Source organism: Mauremys reevesii, linkage group 23 (genome assembly GCF_016161935.1).
Source record: "Mauremys reevesii isolate NIE-2019 linkage group 23, ASM1616193v1, whole genome shotgun sequence".
Taxonomy (NCBI): Eukaryota; Metazoa; Chordata; order Testudines; family Geoemydidae; genus Mauremys; species Mauremys reevesii.
In genome coordinates, this window is record NC_052645.1 from 22726133 (window position 1) to 22750268 (window position 24136).

The window sequence follows — 24136 nt, forward strand, 5'->3', positions numbered from 1 at the left end:
GCTCCAGTGGGGAAGCCTGGTGGGGTTTTGATAGCTTTGGTCCCTGCTTCCCCCTAGGCTCTTACCGAAAGACCAGCCGCCCCTGAATAACGCACAGAGGTGCTGGAAGTCTCCTTCCTCACAGCCACACCCGGCTCCAGGAGAGATTACAATGAGTAAGAGTCAGGTCCAACCACCCAAGAAAGGGGGCTTCCTCCCAAGGCAGGGCAGGGGAAGGACAGCCCATTGCATCAACTCACCCTGCCTGTCTGCTCTCCGCAGTGGTGATCGCCCTGCAGGGAGCCGGAGTGGGGAGGGGGGTGCCTGTGCTAGGCACTAATTACTGCCCGAGATGCATGCAGCACAGGTGCTTCACTCTGGTGCCTGCCAAGCAGCCCCACCTCCCCGCCCAGGAAGAGCGGCTCAAACCATTAGCCAGTGAGAGGTGTTTGTTACCTGCCGCTCTCAGGGCTGCAGAGGGCTGCAGGGTCCAGGGGAGGGAGACAGGCACAGCTCTGGGCTGCATTAACCAGAGAGAAAGGAGTTCTCTGAACGTGGACATGGCGCATGAGCCAGCCTGTGTGACAGCAAAACTCCTGAGGGGCTGCAGGTGGGAAGAGTCAGGGCAGCACAGGCAGTGAGTGAGCTCTGTCTCCCTCCACCCCACGGGCCCTGCAGTCAACAGGAGAGCGAGGGAGGCAGGGCAGGTTCCACATGCACTTCCCGGGTCCCTACACAGGCAGCTTTCCTTCCCTGCCACCAGCAGCACGTGCATTCTGAGCACCGGAACGGGCATCCACCCTGCCGCATGGGCAGAGCATGGCACAGGACGAGTGGCCAGTTTGCTATCTCATCACACCACCACTTTTCCTGCCTCCAACTCCATCCCCCCTCCACAGAGTCAGAGGGAACAAGATGAGGGCTACGAAGAACACAACTCGGCCAAATGGAGCACGTCTCCATATGGGGCAAAGACACGGCTGGGCAGGCAAGCTGGCTCCAGGCCCCCTATGCTTAGTGCCAAGGCCAGGCAACCTGCCCTGGATAACAGCCAGCCCCTCTTCCAGTGCCTACACAGGTTAATACAGCCTCATGTAGCCTGTAACAAGCAATCACCTTCTCACCCAGCTCCACCCTCTCAGTTAGGGACAGGCCAGTCACATGGATGACTCCTCATGGCAGCACTTCAAGTTCCTTTCACTTGGGAATCTACTGTCAGCTCACCCACGGAACCGGGGAGTCCTCCACACCTGCCAGGGGGCTGAAGGGACAGATTCAGCTTCCTTGTACACTCAGCCCAGAGCAAAGAGAGCTAGTAAGAGGCACCTACCCCACCATGACACTAGGATTTATCGCAGACAGACAGACAGACAGGCCCTGCTCCAAAGAGCTCACCCTCTGACCCACAGCCAGGGAGAAGCCAGACCCACAGGCTAACTCACATCCAGTCGCATGTTCTCTCAGAGGACACAGTGCAGAGCAGCTAATAGGCAGCCCCTAGGGCTTAGCAGGTGCCTTCTCCCAAGGCAGGTTCTAGAGTGGGGCTGGGGACTTCTCATTCAAGGAGATGAACTGGTGGCCCCAGCTGGCTTTCCCCACTTCCACCTGCTGCCCAGCGCACAGAGCTCTCCAGGGCTCGTACAATATAAAAACAGTCCACACTGGGTCAGACTTGTGTCCCAGTATCCTGTCTTCCAACAGGAGCCTCTGCCAGATGCTTCAGAGGGAACAAACAGAAGAGGGCAATTACCAAGCAATCCATCCCCAGTCCCCCACTCCCAGCTTCTGGCAGTCAGAGGCTAAGGGACAACGGAGCACGGCTGCATTTCTCATAAAACCCAGAAGTCCAAGTATGGAGACCAAGTGCCATCATCAGGGGCAGCCCCTGGGGACACCACCCACATGTGCTGCTGAATGTAACAATCAGCAGAGAGGGGAGTACTGGGAACAATTTTGTGGCTCTCTGCTCATAGCAACTGTCTGATCAGCCGATCCTTTTTCACCAGTCCCCAGCCAGCTCCAGCCTTTGTACACTCTGCCAGGGCAGAAGAGGTTGTCCTGACAACCATTAATCACTGTCCTAGGTGCACATGCTATTAGGTTACCTGTTCCCTACTCTAGAGCTGGAGGGGGATGGGCGCAGATGAGCCCTATTGTTTTAATCCCAGGTTCTTTGGGGAATGGGAAGGTCTCTGCTGCAGTAGCTTGAGCCATCCCATGGGGCAGCTGTTCCTAGTACTCTGGGCCTGTGAGATTTCAGTCCCAGATTCTTTCAGCTGCCTTGGCACAATGGTTCTGCTGCCAGCCCAGGCGTGAGCAGGACTCGGCTGTAGCGCTGAAGGCTAGGAACAGAACAAGGAACGGTGCAGGAGAGCCCACAGGAGGTAGGGCCGCCCTGTCCCTGATCACAGACGGTCACTGCGAGTCCAGAACAGAGCTGGGATTAGAATTTGTGACCCAGCTCTGCGCTCGGTCCCAACCCCCTCACTGGGACCGCGGTGCCATTGTGTGCGTTACCAAGGGGCGCTTAGCTAAAACTGGTATTTTCCTCTGCTCTTGGCATGACGTGTGGGGCTTTCCCTGCTGGATACAAACCTTGCGCTGTTATCCAGGGCTCTGCTGCTTTGACACTAAGGGACTGCAGCGAAGTCCACACAGGGACTGCTCCCTCACCTGCTCCAGCCTGCCCCGCATCGGAAACTGCCTTTGCCTCAGCACAGCTACTGCCGGGATCTGAGCACGGGGCAGGCTGTTGCCTCTTCCCTAGCTCTTCTGCAGCCATCTCCAATGTCTGCCCACCCCAACACGGGAGGCCACCTTCACTAGATTTCACCTCCCTTCAGGGCCAAGAACAGGGCTGGAGTAATTACAGTAATCAGCCTGCCCAGCCAGACCCAATTAGCCTTGATTACTCACTCCCTTTCTTCCCAGACCTGCTCACTCTAGGGAGCTCTGGCCACTGGGAATTTAACGGAGCAAAATGAGCCAAACAAGCGTGCCTGGCAGGCAGAGGAGCCCAAGGGAAACCCTGTACTTCTTGCAGGTGTAGAATCCAAGCCCCAGCTGCCTGTCTCAGGACAGCAGCACTCCCACCTCCTAGGAACATGCGCTCTAGTGATTCTCCATAGTTCTGCCTCACACCATGAGCACTGGGCAGCAGCTAATCACTGGTACAGTCATGCTCTGCACTTCCCCCTAAGACATCTTGTGTCACCAAGCTGGGGGCAGAATCGCAGTGGCTGGAGATGGGCTGAGGGTTCGGCTCTCTGGAACAGCAGCAGCCCACGTCCTGGCATTTCCTGATGGAGACACTCCTACAGGGAGACTCTTCCCCGCCACACCAAAAGTATCTGTCACACACTGATCCAGCCCATCAGGCTACAGTGCCAAACTGAGTGTGACCCTCCACTCTAGCCATGTTCCCTGTAATCCAAAATGGGTTTGGTCCTTTCCATCCATTCATCTGCTGTGAAGTGACAGATCAGCTTGGTGTGAAGCCTGTTTCTCTTAAGCACAGTATGTGATTAGTCTCCCTGTTTCAGTGGAAAGCAACACAGGCAGGGGCAGCTGCATACACTGTGGCATCAGAGAGGAAGGCCAATGGTGCCAGGTCTGTTTCTATTGGCAGCACATCATTCCATATTAAACTCACAGACATTAAGGGTTCCTGTTTAGGGATCAATACTGGATGTATCTTAAGAGGGGTTAGCACCTGAGATTAGGGAATTACTCCATTCAACCATGCTCCAAACAACCTGGAAGTTGAGCTGTGCGTATTCACTGCATGAGACCCAGGGGGCATCTCACTGGCTTAACCACACCTCCTCCTGCAGTTTCCAAGTTTCCTCCAGGACAGACTCCTTTTCCCCTGGTAACTGAGGGGCTTTGCTCAGACCTGCTCCAAAGCCTGCTGAACAGCCTGATCTTTCCCCAAATACGAGAGCTTTACAATGGCTGGCGAAGCTTGAGCACTCACTGAGAGCAGCTTTCAAACTACGAGATCTGTACTGTGCTGTTCCATCATCTAGCAGCTAGATTCTAGCCAAGTACCAGAGCAAGCCAAACCACACATGCAGCCAATCAACAGCAGGAATTTCAAACACAGGCCAGCTGTTCACATAGGGGAGAAAGTCACAAGCTTCTGCAGGAAATTCTCAAATCAATTTGAGAATTCTGGCCAGTCCATAAACAGAGTGATGAAACTGCACAAGTTACATGCTAGAGACGACTGGCCTGTACCAGCTTCCAAGACTGTGGCTGGGGTGCCCTCTGCTGAATAATTCTGCAAATGCTTGCTGGGACTCGCTAAACTGACACTGTCTGGCAGGCTGCATATTTGGATAATGATGCCACTTTGCCAGAGAAACTGCAGAGCCGACTGTCACAGTTCAGGGCCACTGCACCTGTACTTCCCTGCTGTGTTCCAGCAAAGGCACCCGCTCTTGGCTTCCAGCTCCCCAGTGGTTGCCTCTCCTAGATGGAAATCCATGACTCTCCCTTCTGACTGGGGTATTTCCAGGCAGCACCATTCCCTGGCCTTCACTGGGTTACCCCAACAAAGAGAGTCCATCTAAACAGACCTGCCTGCTCTCTCTTCAGAGACAGCTAACAGTGCAATTGGTACAGTTACAAGCACCACATAGGTCTCTCTAGGCAACCCTACTGTATTCCTGAGCAATACAGAGAAACAATAAAAATAGTGAAAGAACCCACACATATTCTAATAAGCTTACCAGGGGACCCCCCACCCCCAAATCCTAACATGGATTCTGGCAGGAGCAGTCTTCCTTTAAATCCTAAGCCAGGGAATTTTGTGTTCACAGCCTCAGCTCAGAACAAGCACACCCATAACATGTTCAGTTTGCCCTTTATACAGATCTGGAAACTCCAGACCAAAGACCCCTGTAGCAGGTAATTAGCATATAATGAATCCTTCTCCCCAGGCCTCATCTTCAAAGGGTTGCCTTGGAGGAGAGAATGTGCATTTCCCTCACCCCAGGGTATTTCCTAGGAAATCCACTTCACATATATTGTCCCCAAAGACCTCTGAATGTCCCAATCCCTTCCAGTGAGGGCATTAGTCCCCACCCCCTTCGAAAGAAGTCCCCACCAATCTCACAATCACACATAATATTTGCATTTCCAATACAACATCCCTCAAAGGTACTAACCCTAAGTAGGGTTTAACTTCATTCAATAAAGTTTGTTCGGGGTGTTGTCAGCCTGTCACACTGACACCCACCTTCGCTCTCTGGGAATAGGTTAGTTTAGGACATTCTATTGTGTCTTCCTCATTTAGATCTGCCACCATGCTCTCAGACAGCAATTACCCAACAAAACACACCCCACGCAGAGGTTCAGGCATAGGGTTAGCCATACTGAAAATGGAGTTTTATCAAGCAGGGACCTGATGCAAGTAGCTTTATCAGGGAGAGACGATGCCTCCCTTGCATCCCCTGCTTCCCCTCCCCCAGGGCTGGATGAGAGATTTCTTTTTTATTCTCATGGACATACACTGTTTGACACAAACACTCGACCACCAAATATTGACCTGGGCTCTCCCCGCTGCAGGAGAGGTTAAAGCTGCCTCATCCCCGGGAAAAGAAAGGCTGCCCCTCCTATTATTCATTCCAAGTAAACCCCTGCCCAGCCTCCTGCACCTCCCTCCTCAGCTCAAGCAGCCTCACAGCCCACTGACAGGACAGTGCTCAGGAATGGGCTGATGCTAACACTGCTTTGAGCCAAACAGATGTAGTGCGATGGGGATATTCAGAATGTTCCATTTCCCAGCAGTTCATGTTACATGTTCAGGAACAGCAGGACTAAAAAGGAACCTACACACTTGACTCATATGCTGCCATTACTGTGGTTAAGTAACATAACACGAGACTGGTGGCTGTTTTCTTGCAGTACAAGGTCAAGGGGACCACCTAACCACCGCCAGTGCAGAAGCCTCCAGACACTCACTCCATTGCAGCCGGCGCTGTCATATTCTTGATCAAGAAAGGGAGGGAAGAACAATGTCCCTAAAAACTCAAGAATGCTGACAGAACTGGAACCCGCCTTTCACACTACCTGCTGCTGCTCGTTTTCCTGCAGTGCCACTCACACTGGGTAGCTCACCAGCTTCCTAGTGCCCAATTCCTCCTACAGTAACTGCATGGATAGAAACCAGGACTGAAAGAGTCTTATTCACACAGCTCAGTTCAGAGTCCTGTGGACCTAGTGCTCACTTTAACTTGGGATGTTCACAGGTGGTTTTTAAAAGAGTCAATCCCACCAAAGCAGCTCAAAGAACTGGAGAATCAGAGAAGCGACGCTATTACACTGGGATCTCTAATAGCTGTGTGCATGAGAGATTCTTGGTATTTTCATCGAGCTGAGCTCTTCCTTACCAGGCTACAAAAGGAGAGAAGTTACTCAGGGCTTCCTACACTAAAATCAGTTTATTTTTGCAGTATCTTTTAGTATAAAATACATTTTGGACCATCACGACTCTGTCTTGCACAAGAAGGGACTTACTAGAAAGTGATTCTACAAAGTGTCCTTGAAATGTATGTTCATGCGGAACAGAAAATGCAAAAGTACGGAGAAGAAAGCACAGGGCTCAGTGTGCTTCACCAAGGGCCTCAGAGGTGCCAAATCCTCCAACCAGAGAAAGTTACAGCAGCCCTTGACGTTTCAAGTCTTCATAGGTCTTTTTATTCACCACATTCCCACTGGAATCCTCATATTCCTCCTAGAAGGGAAGCGAGAACATTGGTAGTATCTGGGCACGGCATGAAATAAGAATGGGAGAGTGTAACAGTAACTGAGGTTTAGCTCCACCAACAGCAGCCTGTCAGCCCCTCAAACTAAAACTGACTAAGATCCTCCGCTTCTGCACATCTCCACACAGGGTCTCTCAGCGGACTCCCAGAGAAGGATAAATATTGGTTTGCAATGAGGACTTGGCTGGAGCATGCTAAGTTGTTACACTGCCTGCTGCAGTATGCTGTCCACTCTATCACAGCTTAGCTAGACTCAGCAGGACAATGGCAAATTCTGTAATAAATTGGATTTCACACTGCATTGTACGCTCATTCTATAAACAGTCTGCTCCATCGTGGTAGGTCCCCTGGGCTACAATGGAAGGTTCTTAGTTACAATTTTCACAGAATGACTCTATGGAATCTCTCACCATTTAGATACCTCACTTCCCCCCGCCCCTCCCCCTTTCCAAACAGGAAGGGTTTAGACACTGCAGAGGGACGCTCTGAAGATGCCTAGCCAGAGAGAAGGGCCGGTGTCATCCTAACAAGCAATGCATTCCCAGCCAGGCATGTGCAGCTCTACACAGTTCCACCAACAGGAGCTCTGTTTCAAGCAGGGGGATCTCCAAACATACTCCCCAGCATTCAACAGATTCTCCAGGGAAATGGTACTCTTTTGCTGGGACTAGAGGTTATGCAGGGTAACAAGAGAGATTCAGCCAAACAGTAATGGCAACACCTGAACACTGATCCTCAGCTCACCTCTGTGTCAGGCTGCCATCTCTCCGAAGCTTTCTGCTGCTTCAGCTTTGCCCACACTGCGAATACAAAGCAACACTGGATCAGAATGCCACTTCCCTTGAACTATCAGCACTTAGTCTAGCGCTGTATGTACACTGCTGGCTCTTGAAACACACTCCCCTCAGCATCACTGGCTGACACCGACTGCACAGATTACTCAACAAGAGAAGCCAGGTAGATACCCGAGCAGCAGAGAGCCTCAGACAGGGCTGATGGTTAATGTAAGACACTATGCTTATCTGACATAGTGGGCTTCTTAAAAGAGTTGCACTAAATGTGCTTTGAGTTGCATCCTAAGGAGTTTGTACTGTGTGCAGCATTTCTCACCTGGTGTAAAACAAGCTGCACTTCAATGTCAGCTCACTCGACCCACTGCAGACACCCGTCCCAACCCTGCAGTGCTCAGTGACACTGCAACCACCCCCCTTAGAAGCAGGAGGCAAGTTTGCCTCAAGCCAGCTGGTACGGAAGCTCCTAAGGGAAGGGAGGCAGCAAGCTGAAGTAGCAAGTGTAAGGGGGAGAGTTCTGATTGGATGAGCTGAAAAGCCACTCTGGAGAGGAAGGGAAATAAAGGGAACCCTCGTTCAGCTGCACTGAACCAGAGCCAGAATGTTTCATGGGCACCTGTTCCAGGGGTTCTCGTGAATTTTGTGGTGGCCCCAGAGTGCTGCCACCAACTCTTGCTGGTGGCCACTCTGACGATTGTTCCTAAAATACTTAATTAACTTTAGGAAAAACAAATACAGATGCGCCTATACATGTCCAAATCACTGCTTTGCAGATTCAATAATAAAAACAATGCACAGTTGTCTCCATTCTTACTGGACCTAAACAGAAGAGAAACACAGTTAAGGTGCTTTGCACATTCTTGTCTTCTTGCTGTTGTTGTGTTTCTTTTGCTTTTTGGCTGCTTCTTTTTGTTTAATAAAAGATTTGCTAGCTAATAAGCCTGCTGCAGTGAAAAGTGATATTTGTATGTTTGTTAATAATCACAGCAGACTTACTAGCTAGCTGGGAGGCTGTGAAAAGTGATATTAACAAACATACAGATTACAAATATTGATTTTCACAGCAGACTTACTCAGCTCGGGCAAGCCAGGGGACAAATTAAGCCCTGGATAGGGAGGTGGGTAGGGAGACAGTGGGGATAGTGGCAATGCGGGAGGGCGGCAAGCTGAGGGCTGGCACCCGCTGCCACACAGCCAGGGCTGGAGCCCAAAGCCCTAGCCTCACTGCCCCAGGGAAGGTGGGGAACTCACTGCCCCCCTGCTCTTCTGGCATTTGTGGCTCCAGAGTGGGGCAGGGCCCAACCCCTGCTGGTGGCCCTGGGGGAGGTTTCACTGCTTCCCTCCACCCCGCCTCCCACCTTCACTCACTGCCCTGGAGGCTGTGGCTGCAAGAAACACCCCTGGTGGCCACATTTGAGAAATACTGACTCAGGCTATGTTTACACAGCAGCAGGTAGGTGCAACTCTCAAGTGAGTGCACTAAAATAGCAGGGTGGCTGCAGCGGCTGGGCCGAGCTAGCAAGCGTACGTCTATCTGAGCTGGGAACGGCACTGCCCAGCTGTTGTATAGACATAGCCTTAACAGCAAAATTAAACTCCTCTTTCTGGGCTTTACCGCTGTGCCAGGCAGAGATTCTATCCGACTCTCCCTTCCTACTCCAGAACTGCCAGAGTAAGAGGTGACACAGTTGGCTCCCTCTTGCTTCCAGAGCTGAGAGAGTCAATCTCTGCATATCTTGGTTGTGGCCAGGCAACTTCGCAGGCAACTTCGCGCTGGCTGCTGCCCTCAGCAGGTATGTGCCCAGAGCAGAAGCTTTGCATTCTGGTGTTGACTCAAGTACCCAAAGCCAACATCATTAAGTTATGGCCAGTTAAAATGCTAACGCTTCGCGCTTGTAACAGGATTTACCTACAGGATTGCCCTGGCTGATTTCATCAGGTCTTTCCCTTCTACCTCCTCACCATGGAGGCACAAAGGAAGAACTTCATGAATTTCAACTGAGTGTAATCAGCCTCTTGATTATCTGAAGGAGATTCGTGTCCCCTAATTGCAATTGGATGATTGAGGTTCCACCATATAAAAAGAGTTACACCCCCCAGTGAGAACATTGCCAATGAAGAGGCATTCAGCCAGCAATCACAGCAGGCAACAGATCCCCACACGTGCCCAAAAGACCAGCACAGATGACAACAGACTCCACCTGCTCCCAGTTCTGAATAGAGACGTGCCAACATCACTTACAAGAGACTGCATCTTCAATCTGTGTGACATTAGCAAAATGAGCTGTGTTGGGAATGCCCAGGCATCTCATCCCATGAGCATGACGCCACTCCTGGAGGCAGAGCAGAAAGATCAGTATACAGGAGAGAGTTATATAGAGCCCACAAAGTCACAGCCTCACAGTTAAAGTAAGTCAAACCTGTCTGAAAACATTAAAAAATTAATGCCCAAGGGGACTGGAACAAAAAGAAAACAAGAGGAAAAACTATTTCTATCCATATTTTCCAGTTTGTTTCCTTTGACTATATACACGATTCTGTCAGTTCCCCTTTTATGGGGGCTTTTCACACAACAATACAAGAAAAAAAAAGTTTCATAGAAAAAGGAAAATTTGATTGTAAATCCATAAATATTAGTAATGGGAGTACTTGACGCTACTTTTAAACTATTTTTTTTAAACTGACTACACATTTCAAGTTAATGTGTCTAATCAGCTTATGAGAATTTCATAGTATCAAATCTTAGAACTAAGCTATGATCCTATAACAACAACAACAAACAAAAACCACAACAGTTTAAAAGCAGTTTATGATTCCACGAGGCTAGGCGCCCCCAGGAGTGCAATAACAATACAGTATTCACATGCTTGGGCAAGACTGATTTTCAGCTAAAATACTGTAGGAGTCTGACAAAAGTTCATTGAGACGCAGGAGTGGGGACTCCCCTCCTGCTGTGTTTCTCAAACTTGGAATGCTGCTTGTTCAGGGAAAGCCCCTGGAGGGCCCGGCCAGTTTGTTTACCAGGTCCAGCCGACTGCGGCTCCCACTAGCCGCAATTCGCCGCTCCTTGCCAATGGAGGCTGCGGGAAGGGCGGCCAGCACGTCCCTCGGCCCATGCCGCTTCCTGCGGCCCCCATTGGCCTGGAGCAGCACACCGCGGCCACTGGGAGCCGCGATCAGCCGGACCTGCAGACGGGGCAGGCAAACAAACCGGCCCGGCCCACCCGGGGCTTGCCCTACACAAGTGGTGTCCCAAGTTTGGGAAAGTGCAACAGATGCAGTGCTATAAACTCCTGAGCATCTCTGCACAAAGTTCACTTTCATTTAAATGGCACATTCACCATCAAGGGTTCTCATCAAATATTGCAGAAGTGCAGGGCTAAAAACATGCCTTTTTAGGCCCATTATAATTAAACAGTTAGTAACCCCAAGGAGAGAAGCAGCATCCAAAAATAGCATCTCACAGGTTTTCAGTGTAGGATTCTCCTAGTGCTCAGAATCTCAGTACTAACAAAACTAGAATCCACGTACATTTATAGCCCTTGAAAGACCAGTTTGCTCCTAGGTATATTTTAAAAGCTATTAAAAATCTATTACTTAGCTCTGGGTTTTATGGAACTTGTTTCCTCTATCAGCTTTGCCAGAGAGCTTTACAGTAAGGTGTTTGTCAACATACTGCCAGTATCTAAAGCAGTAGCTACCAGATACTCAGCAACAGCTCAGGCACTGCTAGACACTGGAATTGGGGTACCCGAGGAGGGAGACCCTACGACCACCAGGAGCAAATGGCACCTGAGTGCCTCTTCAAATGGTACAGCCCTGCAGTCTCAGCCCCAAGCATGGGCCCACCTCCTGGGACAGGATTTAAACATGCCCTTCCGGCCCACAGGCGACAGCTCCAATCACCAAGACTCCATCCATTAGTTACATATAACTAGGATTACCTCAGAACCAACTGATGGGCTAATGCCAAAGCGTTACTTACCGCGAAGTGCCGCTGGAAAGCTTTGGGCCCCCGGTAGGTGTAGTTACCACAAATCTCACAGTTGTAGTTGATGTTCAGACCATGCAGTTTATATAACCAATAGGGGATAGGCTGAAAAACAAGCCAGGCAAAGCTTAGGTCAGATTACAAGACAGGTGGTTGGGATGCTGTGAAAGATCTCTGCTCTGGAGTGCCTGGGGAGCCGGTCTCACCTTGCCATCCCAGCCAAGAGGCAGATTTTTAGGGTTGTAAATTATTTCATTCTCTTCATCTTCACTTTCGCTCTCACTGATCTGCTCCTCCTCTTCCTCCTCTCTCTCTTCCCCTGTGCGTGCTTGTTTACGCTGCACGTTCTCATGGGTGAGATGTCTCTGTTCCTATGATGCAGGAAAGCACGCAGGCATGAAGAGTTATGCATGAAGCCAAAGACGGCAGCATATGTGGCAGCAAACAAACCAACCAAAAAACGTGTGGGGGAAATCACAGGAGTATTCACCCTTCTTGTGTTAAATCCCCTCCACTGGCTTCATTAGTGCCTGTGCCACAACACTGCATTGATTTGTTTGCAGTTGAACAAGAGAACTCCACCCTGTTTTGTTCAACCAAACAGTCTGAAAAGTCACTGGGTATAATGCAGTTCTCACCAAGAGACGATAGTGGAAAGCTTTAATTACAATCACTTCCAAGCTGCTTGGCAATGGTGGCAATCAGCCTTCTAAGAGTGACCACTGAAAACTGCGACAAGAATATGAAGCCGAATGAAGGCAGCACTCACAGGGGCTTGCTGTCTCTGTAAAATCTAAGCTCTACAAGGAGAAAAGGCTGCCCCAAGGGCACTCATGACTGTCCTGTCTGGGTTACAAAGACTCACGATATGCCATTCACAAGAGAGGCAGAACCAATGCTCAGCACCATTGTTGTAGGAGATGGATTCTTAACTAGAAGCTGACAGGTTAACAAACAACAGGAATAAGCAGTTCCAACCCTCTGCCTTGAACATCTCCAGCTTTGTACAGCCCCATCCATAAAATAACCCCTTCTGTACATGGAGTTTAAGAAAGGATGAGACTGAAACATGACTGAGCTTGAAACAACTTTTGAGGCACTGCATCTGTAAAGCTCAAAAACCTTACCCCAAGAATTTCCACATACTCGTAGACCTGAGCTTCCAGGAACGCAAGGTCTTTGTTCCTCTCTGTGTCCCTGGAAATACAAAGGGGAACTTGTGAAATCCTTTTCAAGCACTGCAAATGCTGTCCATGCACCCGGTTCCTAAAGATGCATTTGATTTATAGCTACTAAGAAAGTGGGAAAACAAACATCAACCACTCCCTGTAGCCTCTGCTGCACATGTACTGATCAGTCAGGCTAGACCCACTGACCAGCTAACTCAGTCATTTGGCCCCAATATGCAGAGCATCCTAATGCTCCAGGAACATCTCAGCTCTGCCGCTGGGGCAATAATGAAGGAGGTAACCAGCCGAGCAGGAAACTTTTAGTCTAAGTGAAGGGCCAACCTGGGTATGAAACTTTAGAGGACTCACCTTTTGCTTCCTTTTGTCTTTGGATTCTTGGCAAACAAGGAAGAATCAAGGGCTTCCAAGGATTTGCCTTTTGTGCTGAACAGCCTCTGAGCACGCTCTTCCAGAGTGCTGGGGGGAAACAGGGAAGGAGGTGAATCTAGGGCATAGGGTTATTTTTTAAGTAGATTGGTTTGTCTCACATAATTATGTTTTAATTACATAATAAATTAATCATTCTGAGGTCCTGAGATTATAAGAATAAGCATCATGTTGAGGAACATGGCTTAGGCACTGCTTTTGCATCAGGCTCTTGAGGTCCTAATATTCCACATTATGTATTAGTCCATTATGAACCTCAGACTTCAGAGCAAAGTATATGATGAGAATTCCTTGCGATACTTTCAGCATTGTCTTGTATAAGAATTATTACACAGATCTTTGGAAAACAAACCCATGTCCAATGCAGAAACGTTAGACAAACAGCTCAATAACTGAAATGAATCTAGAAAAAAGCCACAGCTTCTTACCCGCCACATTTCAGACCCAAAGCCAGTAATGCAGATTTTAATCTGTCCAGTCCCAGGGAGGCCAATTCCTGTACAATTAAAATAAACCAATGTACATGAGCATTGCTTTCAGGTGTTAACAACAATATGATCCAAGTGTGTCCATTTTAATTCATTAAAAAAATCCAACAATACTCATGAAAGCACTAAGGTGGCTCTCTTCTACCCAGATCAATGACATCTATGCAAGAGCTTGCCCACAGCTATGATGGAGAAAAATGCTTCCAGGTTACTGGTATCTCCAGTGACAGAAAGCAGAGGCCACCTACACAGTGAACTTGCCATTTACAGTGGCTGTGGCCTGAGTCTCTCATTCCCACAAAGAGAATTTTTAAAAGGAACAAGGTGGACAGATCCCACCAAGATTTTCAGTATAAAGTGCTTAACACAGAGAACATACCTCCCAAGAGGAAAAGGCTGAAAGATCCAGATGGGCTCCCGCATGGGTAAGTGCACTACTGGTCTCTTTCTGCCAAGAAAAGCCACATAAGTTGCTAAATAGATCTTCAGGACATTACATAACATTTGAGCAGCAATACCAAAATATCCTCCCTACTTCAAGAACAATGATATCGTTAATAATGGGGAGATCTCAGCACTAAACTGAATAAATCAAATACACGGGAAACCTCCAGATAACTGGGAAGACAGACAGAAAACACTTTAGCAGTAAGCTGTGTCTACTGTTCTGGGACACAACCGAGCTACACTACACTGTGAGACTGTTTACCTTGACAACCATTTTACACACCATGACACTGTACCCAAGCTGTGAGAAATATATCAGCATTTCACATGTGCATAATGATTGCTCACCGGCCAACCAGGGAACGTTCCATTGTCCCACTTCTTCTCAAACTCATTCTGAATCTTCCCAAAAAGTTCATTCTGATCCAGTAGTGGCTTCACCCGATCTGTGTAATCCTGCAGGTACTCAAGAAGCATTTCAAGATACCTGTCAGAGGAAGAGCCAGCTCAGGTAATTTGGTATCAGAGTTTGCACAAGATGAACACATTAGACATTTTTGCATCAGACATACTGAAGCGCATGAGGGTGACACCCCTTGCCCCACAATTACACAGGGAATATTCCCACTATTTCCTTCCTTCCCAACAAATCTCTCTTCTACTGAACAAGCTCCTGGCTGTTAAGAACAACCTCTGGGTAACAGATTATTTCACCAGAAGTTTCAGTCCGAATAAAACATCAGCTGTTTTACTTTTTAGATTACAGGCAAGATTCACAGTTGACAAATACAGCGCATAGAACCTGACAGTCTCACAAACACACACGTAGGTGTAATTTAATTTCACATCTGTTAGTCTTGTAAACAGCAATTCAGTAAGAGATGATTTGTCTGAAATTGAAAAAGGCTCAACATTTACACAGAAAAGCTTGCCTGCAAAGTGTATGGACTCAAAGAAAAAATAAAAATAAATAGCATGAAACAGATGGGGGAAACGACGAGAGAGAACAACATTCGCTGGATGTTTACACTAAAATAATTAGCAATGAGTGTGGATTGTTGATATTTCTCTATACTACAAACATCACCATATTTCTCACATATTTAAGCATACTTGTGGCCTAAACTGTTTTATTCCTTCCTTGGCAGATCACCCCGGTACAGTCATTCCAGAAAGCCATAGATATCTACCAAGGTTAAACCATGGTTCTCTAACATGGGTTATTCCAGACACACAAGCCACAGTGTACTGCATTCTATCATGATCTGGGTCCCAGACATGGCTCTGTCCATAAGTAGGGAATTTTAGCGAAGTGTTTCCAATAGTGCTACCACCACTTTAACAGCATCAGCAGGAGCCCTAATGTGGGACAAGATTTTGGTGTCTTCCAATATTTTTACCACCATGTCAGTGAACCCTAGTTACACAGCCATATTTAACCAAAGGATTCTTTGAGCATGGATAAAACATTATATTTTCATCATTAACTTGACAAATAGATGAGACAGCTCACACCCCTCAGAGCTATTGTTTCACATTCGGTTTGCAAACCCTGCATCAGTTATGTTTGGACAGTTCTCTTCACAACCATAAAAGCTAAAAGACATAGGATGCGACTTTCAAAAGTGCTCAGCATTGGCCTAAATCTGCTTCAGTTGAAGTCAATGATAAAACTCCCTTTGACTTCAAAGGAGCAGCGAGGCCAAAACTTAAGCATTTTTGAAAATTCCAAGACACTGACAGCTTAGATCCAGCTGCACATTTCTGAGAGGGTGTGGACTCTGCAGAAAGTCCTTACTTTATGAAACGTTAGAACTACATCTAAGGAGTACCCAGTCACATTCCCCCCAGTGAATTTTCATCTTGACTGTGAATGAATGTTTTTCACAAAGCAATCACTCTGTATTTGACCTCTTGGTTCTCCTCCTCAAAGGAAACCTGCATAAAGCCTTCAAAAGATAAGCCTGGGAGCTTAAATTCATAACTTTGCTAGATACTAAAAATCATGAACTGAATAGAGACATTGGATTTATGGCTTATAGATTATTGTAATAACCCACTAAACCCTCTCCAGCTTTCTATCTTCCTCACGGAACGACTGGAGAGGTATTAACAGGTCACTTCACCATGAGTGATCCTTGAAATTAGTTAACTACTTATGCAAAACAATCTGTTCCATCTTGTATTTAGCTGTGAAGCTAAAGTACCTTTCCCAGGCCTGAAGAAGAGCTCCATGTGGTTCAAAAGCTTGTCTCTCACCAACAGAAGTCCGTCCAATAGAAGATATTACCTCACCCACACTGTCTCTCTAATATATTGGGACCAACATAGCTACTATAACACTGAATACAACAATGGAAGATATTGAACTGAACATGAACAAAAAGGAAGCAAAACTTAACAGCAACATCTACTCCCTGAGCAAATGCAAGGAATCTCATCATCCCCAGAGATCTCACCTTCACTTACAACTCCATATCTGCAGAACAACTCTGCTGAAGGACTTTGGAAAAACTGAGGAACCATTTACTGCACCTCAGATACTCCAGAAGGGACCCCCTCAAACAAGAATTAATCCCATGCTCCCACATACTGGAAGAAAAACAAACAAACAGGAAACTTACCTGAAAATCACTCATAATCTGACTTCTCAGGATAGGTCTACACAGGGATAAAAGTCACTGGCCCCAGCCCGCTGACCCAGGCCAGCCACTGGTTTTCTATACCCATGCAGACATACCCTCAGTCCTCTCCTCAAAGGAAATCTGCACAACACCTCCAAAAGAGAAGCCTGGGCATTTAAATTCATAACTTTGCTAGACACTAAAAATCATGGACTGAATAGACACACTGGATTTATGGTTTATAACAAAAAGCCTATAATCCACTAAACTCCCCTCCACCCCAGGACTGGAGAGGCATTAACGGGCCACTTAACATATATTTCAAGGGACCAGTCAAGGGTGAACTACTTATGCTAAACAACCTGTTCCACCTTGTACTCAAAGTGTAACAGCTAAATACATTTCCTAGACCTGAAGTCGAGCTCTGTATATCTCAAAAGCTTGTTTCTCACCAACGGAAGTTGGTCCAATAAAAGATATTACCTCCGCCACCTTGTGTCTCAATGAGCGAACATTTGGGAGGCTGTTGTTTTAGTGTTACAGCAGTGAGATCCTGGCATAAAGACACTGTCAGCATACAGACGCTCAGAACAAGAGGTAGCAAGAGCCAACAGGCTCCGTGCTGATATGTTACCATATTTAAATATTCTGGATACACACAGATAATCCATACTCAGCATTTAACATTGTTTCATACACTTCATCATGCCAAATTAAAGTACCTTGGTACTCTTCCACTGAAGCATCATCACGTAACTTCTTAAAGCAATGACTTAGTAAGTAACAAGAAATACTCCTACACTTTCTCCTGTAACACCGGGGAACTATATCTCTAGGCTGCTGCAATATCAGACACAAAGCCCTGAAACCCAGGGTTTCTCCTTCTACAGAGATGAATGAATCCTGCACTTACAGCACAGAATCGGTAATTTGTGATTTTATATTTTTTAAACAAATCTGCATAAGCTTTGCTTGAAAAGCCACAAATCAGAACTGGTTATGAAAGCAATTTCATCCAGGCCTTGAATGCACATCACGGAATTTAATTCCTCCTGGACAGTCTGTCATGGATGAAGGGCCCACCTTTTATATTCAGCATTTTTTCTCTCTTTGGGAATATCGAAGAGTTGGTCAAATGTGGATAAGTATGTGATGTAATCCAGTTTCTGAAAATAAAGAGGCTGGGAGTCAGATTTTACACACAAAACAACCTAACAATATATCTCCAGTCACTCACTGGACCACAAGAAATGGTATCTTTCCACACCTCCATTCTGGGTTGCAGCATGCCACTTTTTCTTTCTCATGCCACCTTAGAGACCCTGGACTATTTGATAACAGAGGGGGGAAAAGGGAACAGCCTCTTTCAAGACCACATCAGGGGAGAGGCCTGTGAGAGCAGCTGTAGATACACCTGCACGAATGGGAGAGCCCAGGAAAGGGTCACTTAGAATTTAAAAATCCTTAACCTGCAGACTCCAAAAAATAGGCACCTGTGTAACATGTAGGTGGAAATGAACTATTTAAAATGACCTCAGAAATGCTCGTCTCTGACCACTCAATAATAGATGTTTGAGTATGTCTCCTAAGCAATTATAGCCTCTTACCTCTGATGATTTTAAGTTAATGTACTTGAGGTAACAATCATGAAGATCCAAGTACCGGCCATAACCTTCTTCATCTGTGAACTCCACTAGATCTACAGAAGACACATTATGCAAAGAGCTTTATTAGAAATACTGAAGATCGGAATTACTGCAGAATGTTCTCATTTCAAGTATCCTTCGTGTTAGAACCATCTCACGTAAGCATAGCTTGTAACTGCAGCTGAATACAAGCTATGCTTACATGAGATGTTTCTTAACGTTTCTGCAGGTTCTAAACATAATCAACTAACTGCTCCTTTACAGTAATACACTAGATCCACCCTCAAGCGAGAGGCGCTTTTTCAGCAGAACATTCCAGAGTGGATAAAATACACACATAGGCACCTGATCTGAGAGTAACTTTCAGAGGGTTATTAAGGAGAGAGATTCAGAGACATGCAAAGCCAACCAGACAAGTCACTAACTAAAAATAAGCAAGCATGACATTTTTGCTAGATCTAAGTTTAAATATGAAACCACGGACTTACTTTGTGCCTCTTCACTGGGGTTCTCTCTGGCTTTCAACAGTTCCTCAAATTCCACTGACATCGGCACACAGATCTTCGGGAAAGATCAGACATTATAGCAAAAATACACACTCACTGCTGTGATAAAGTTCAGACCAATTAACGTGAAGTCACATTGACAAATCTGCACTTTCCATAATGCACCTATTGCAGAAGTATTCCCACTGCCAAATCAAAGATCATCTTGTTCCAAACTTTTTGTTTCTGCCATTACATACAACACAAACTGTATTGAGATATTACTGTGTGCCTTGTTCAGTTCCTGTTCAACTGCATTTAATCAGTACAAATACAAAGTGCACTACATGGAGAACAGGAGATTCCCTGGCCACAGAGTGTGGAAAAGCCAAGGCGCTAGGATCTTTGTAGTTCAGCACAGAGGCTGCAGGCACAGATATGCAGTCAACTCTATCAAGCAATTGCCTTGAAATTCCCCTGCATCAACTGGCATTCTGCTGTCTTTGAATTCCAGGGGTTCTCTCTCCCATGACTATCCTCTCATTGATGCAGGAACAAATTATGTAGACAACTCCTAAAAATGCCTTCTTCACAGAGGGGAGGAGGACCCTCCACCCCCAAAAAACACTCTGGCCAGCGCATGGAAGGCAATGCTGAATGCCTCCCCAACAGCAGAGGAGAACACAGCTCCTAAACTGAAAGCACAACATTCATGGGACATGATTAGCGTTTTGCACATTTTCTCATTCTTGGGCTGCTCTCTCTCTTTCATGGAATGCCTCTTCTATCACAGGAACTTGGACACAATCCCCGGTTTAAAACCACCTCTTTCCACTCACTGCATTTTAATATTTTGGAATTTATCATAAATGAAATAGGTTGAGAAGAACCTAACTGATAATGCAAAACATCCAAGAGCACTCAATACTGTATAGATATACTTCTTGTCACTGTCCTGTGGGTCCACATACCATCTCTCCCATGGCGTACAGGGGCACTTACCTCATTTGGGTGCTTCCGGTGAAATTCCTTGATCTGTTTTAGTCTATTATAGAATTCTGCAAACTCATTTGGCCCTGAAATGGCGCTGAGCTCCTCCTTCCGTAACCTGAGGGTCCAGGAGAAACAATTAAAGTCAGATTTTGAGGGTAACAGAGGGCAGGATTAGGATTGTTTATTGCAATTTGTAATATTGTAATTTGAGAGTTTCAATCATGATTCTAGTTCTGATTACAAAAGGGTTCCCTAAACTATGGAAAGATCATCACCCACACACCAATCTCTCAACCAAAATTACATAGCGAGCTCAAACTCAGATAGGTTTAGGATTTTGGGGCTCTGCTTTCCTTCCTACATTCAGGTGCACAGTCCCCAATTACTGCCTTTCAAGCCTCTCAGAATCTCCCACTCAAGTGAGGGACCCAAGACAAAAGAGACAACCACCCCTCTCCCAGTCCCGTTACAATCTACACAGGATTAAGTTCAATAGCGAATCTGGGGAGTGGCTTTGACAGTATCAAGCACTGAAATATGACTCCACTGGTACATTTGCTGCCATCACCACACACACTCCTTTTCAACTGTTACACGGGCTACCTTTATACTACAGACCTTAAAGTGGCACAGCTGCAATGTCTCCTGTGTAGCCACTCTATGCCAATGGGAGAGACCTCTCCTGTCAACATAACTAAACCACCCCCAACGACACCACCGCTTCTGTCCCTAAAACTGATGTCGGCCAGGGTGTGTTTTTTTCAACCCCCGAACGACAAAAATTTTACCAACAAAAGTGCTAGTGAGACATAGCCATGGAGAAATTTACTGCTGAAGTGTACTGAACCAGTAACACCCTTTCTTGTCCCTTATTCTACAGAAGAAGCAACACATAGCAAGTTAAATGTGATTTGCAGGAATCTTTAACCAAGTACAGGTTTTGGTATGAACTAGGAGTGAAACTCTGCGATCAGTATATTCAGTAGTTTCTGTTGATCCCCGCTCTTAAAGTTCATTAAACCGACAAATGGGAGTGCAGATAATTCAGCCCTAACTGCATCTTATTTAATGGAACATTTTAGTGGCAATTTCTTCTCTAACATGATGCTTTGGAAAGCCTACATTTATGGCACAATTATTCTTTCCCTCCCCTTCCCATCTCCCACACACTTTGAATCAAACAGTATTTCGCAGCCAAATTTTAAGCTAGCAATAGCTTTATAAGGACATGTTGCTCTATGGTACTGATAAGGTTATGTCAGGACATTCATCAGAAATTTGTCGTCAATGGTTTATTTCCAGCACTAGACTTTTCCTCCCGAGTTAAAATCTGGCAAGTGCAATAAAACTCCTGGAAGAAAACTTATGTTTGCTTTGGGAGGAGGGGGGAAAGGAGGAGAATCTCTACTTTTACAAGTGCCATCTCTCTAAATGCTTCACTCTCTTTATACATGGCCTTAAGAAGTGCCATTAAGTACTTTCTGTGGCTTTGTAAAGCACTACAGGTAAGCCTATGTTGGCCTGTGCCAGCTGAATCAGGTTTGCAGGGCTTGGGCTAAGGGGCTGTTTAATTGCTGTGTAGACATACCCTATGTGAAGGCATTTAGCTAGCAAACCTTTCAGTTTTAAAAAAAGGCCAGATCAGGTCTTTTTGCAGACACTTACCCATCCTTATCATCATACAAGTCTCTCAGATTTCCACTCACGTCCATATACCTCTAAAAAACAAAAACATGTTAGTGTTATGCAGCACAACATGGAGAGAAGTTAGGAAAAACAAACTGCTTTCTTGGAAGCTTGACAAAGCTTGCTTATGTTTGAAAGGATAATCTCACAAACTTGAGCCAAACAGACCAAGAAATGAAAGAATGCTCACTGAAGAGTAATGATACATTACAGGGAAATTTAGCAGCTGAAAGTGTTTTCAGGGAAATGCAATAACATGCTACCCAAGTCATTTCATGCTCTTCTGTGAAGTTTTGCTGTTCAATAAATTAGCTAAAATGAAAATAATACTGTAATTTAAAATATACCTAAAGGCTTTTAATGCTAAAACTACTACATAAATCCATCCAATTCATGCTCCATGTACCCAAGTTCTGGTAAAAGGTAATGCATATGCATCAAGCATGGTGGAGAATAGACCCTATAAGTTCAATGCCAGGTATCTCTGCAGAGTAAATACAGGCACTAGCAGGAGTATACTTTTTAAATTTGCAGACAGAAACAAAACTAGGCAAACTCAGCCTATGCCTTTACCTGTAAGCAATACTCCAGTAAATACTGTTATCAGCTTGCACATGTCTATCGGCTATCGCCGTGCACAGAAAGCCATTTTCCTTTGACGTTGTACCCTGCAATCTTAACGTGCTACACGCATCCAGAAATTTGTATTGCTTAAGCAAGCCACAGCATCCCACCATCCTGTACTCCAGCCCGCAAACGTTACGGTGCAGAGCTGTAAGGTAAAGCGGAGGGGTGATACTCACGTCCTGCATCGCTCGGGTGCGGTGATCAGAGTTAATCTGGTCACGTAACTACAAGACAGAGCAGAAAAAAGATTAGCCAGATTTACTGTCCGAAGTTCAGCTGAGAACAGTCTCTGCTCTGCACCCAGGAGTTCTCAAACTGGGGATCGGGACCCCCCCCCCCCCACCAGGAGGTCACGAGGTTATTACATGGGGGGTCACAAGCTGTCAATCTCCACTCCAAACCCAGCCTGCTTCCCGCATTTATAACGGTGTTAAATATATTAAAAGTGTGTTTAATTTATTGGGGGGGGTCGCACTCGGGGACTTGCTGTGCGAAAGGAGTCGCCATTGAGCCCCACTGAGCCGGGGAGACACGGGGGAGACTCGGTCAGCGGGACAAACGCCGCGGCTGGGACCTCCCAACGGGGCTCAGGCTGCCGGCTCCAGCCCGCGCCGCGCTCTGACGGAAGCGGCTTCCCACGGAGCAGGGCCAAGGGACCGGGGCCCACGAGCCGGGAAGCCGCGCGGCGGGGCGGGGGGGGGGCGCTGCCCGGTGCCTGGCGGGGGCGTCCGGTCGCTCCAGGTTCGCCCCCAGGCTAGTCACTGCCCCGCCCCGCCCCGGGCGCGCTGGGGGTCCCGGCCCCGGCGCTGGGAGAGGAGCCGCCCGCCCCGCCCCGCGCCGCACCGCCCGGTCCCGGCCCGCGCCGCACCGTGGATTTCTTAATCAGCATCTCCTTGGCCATCACGTCCATGAGCCGCTCCCGCTCCTCGTGGTAGCGCCGCTGCTGCTCCAGGATCGTCTCCATCTTCCCCGCGCGCCCGCCAGCCGGAACCCTCCCTCCCGACGCGCGGCCCGACCGGAAACCCTCCCTCCCAGTGCTCCCCTCTCACCGGCCCGACCGGAAACCCTCCCTCCCGCCTCACCGGCCCGACCGGAAACCCTCCCTCCCAGTGCTCCCCTCTCACCGACCCGACCGGAAACCCTCCCTCCCAGTGCTCCCCTCTCACCGGCCCAACCGGAAACCCTCCCTCCCGCCTCACCGGCCCGACCGGAAACCCTCCCAGTGCTCCCCTCTCACCGCCCCGACCGGAAACCCTCCCTCCTAGCGCTCCCCTCTCACCGGCCCGACCGGAAACCCTCCCTCCTAGCGCTCCCCTCTCACCGGCCCGACCGGAAATCTCCGCTGGCAGCATGATTCCTCCGTGACACGGGTTGCTGAAGCCCCGGGAGAAGCGGTGCAGATGCTCCGGCCCAGCCCCGCTGCCGGCTCCTTCGAGCGGGTCGATTCAGGCAGCGCCTGGGGATCTGTAGTGACCTCCCGCAGCTCTGCCGTCCCGGTCCCAGAGATCAGAGTGTCTGTGCCCCCGCGTGTGAACCCTGTGCACTGTGTGTGTGCCAGGCGTGCCCCCGTGTGTGAACCCTGTGCACTGTATGTGTGCCAGGCGTGCCCCCGTGTGTGAACCCTGTGCACTGTGTGTGTGCCAGGTGTGCCCCGTGTGTGAACCCTGTGCACTGTGTGTGTGCCAGGCGTGCCCCCGTGTGTGAACCCTGTGCACTGTGTGTGTTCCAGGCGTGCCCCGTGTGTGAACCCTGTGCACTGTGTGTGTGTGCCAGGCGTGCCCCCACGTGTGAACCCTGTGCCCCGTGTGTGTGCCAGGCGTGCCCCCGCGTGTGAACCCTGTGCCCCGTGTGTGTGCCAGGTGTGCCCCGTGTGTGAACCCTGTGCACTGTGTGTGTGCCAGGCGTGCCCCGTGTGTGAACCCTGTGCACTGTGTGTGTGCCAGGCGTGCCCCCGCGTGTGAACCCTGTGCACTGTGTGTGTGCCAGGCGTGCC

At 47.9% G+C, this 24136-nt stretch overlaps 1 protein-coding gene across 1 annotated transcript; it reads right to left on the minus strand.

Annotated features, from left to right (window-relative positions):
* Positions 1-6399: 6399 nt before the first annotated feature.
* On the minus strand, positions 6400-23171 carry SF3A3 (splicing factor 3a subunit 3). Its single transcript, XM_039511809.1, has 17 exons — positions 23012-23171; positions 22320-22367; positions 21496-21548; positions 19840-19945; positions 18841-18913; positions 18314-18405; positions 17790-17872; positions 14431-14569; positions 14015-14083; positions 13576-13643; positions 13070-13177; positions 12659-12728; positions 11738-11902; positions 11526-11636; positions 9783-9873; positions 7494-7549; positions 6400-6718 (listed from the first exon to the last, which is right to left on the minus strand). The coding sequence occupies exons 1-17, from the start codon at positions 23105-23107 to the stop codon at positions 6641-6643; spliced, it is 1506 nt and encodes a 501-aa protein (XP_039367743.1). The 5' UTR covers positions 23108-23171; the 3' UTR covers positions 6400-6640.
* Between the last annotated feature and the right edge of the window lie 965 nt (positions 23172-24136).

Coding starts and splice junctions, on each gene's coding strand:
- SF3A3 (XM_039511809.1), bottom strand. CDS start 23,107: ATGGAGACGATCCTGGAGCAGCAGCGGCGCTACCACGAGGAGCGGGAG. Junction 17,873..18,313: donor TTAACTTAAAATCATCAGAG/GTAAGAGGCTAT, acceptor CTTTATTTTCAG/AAACTGGATTACATCACATA. Junction 7,550..9,782: donor GATTGAAGATGCAGTCTCTT/GTAAGTGATGTT, acceptor TTGTATTCGCAG/TGTGGGCAAAGCTGAAGCAG.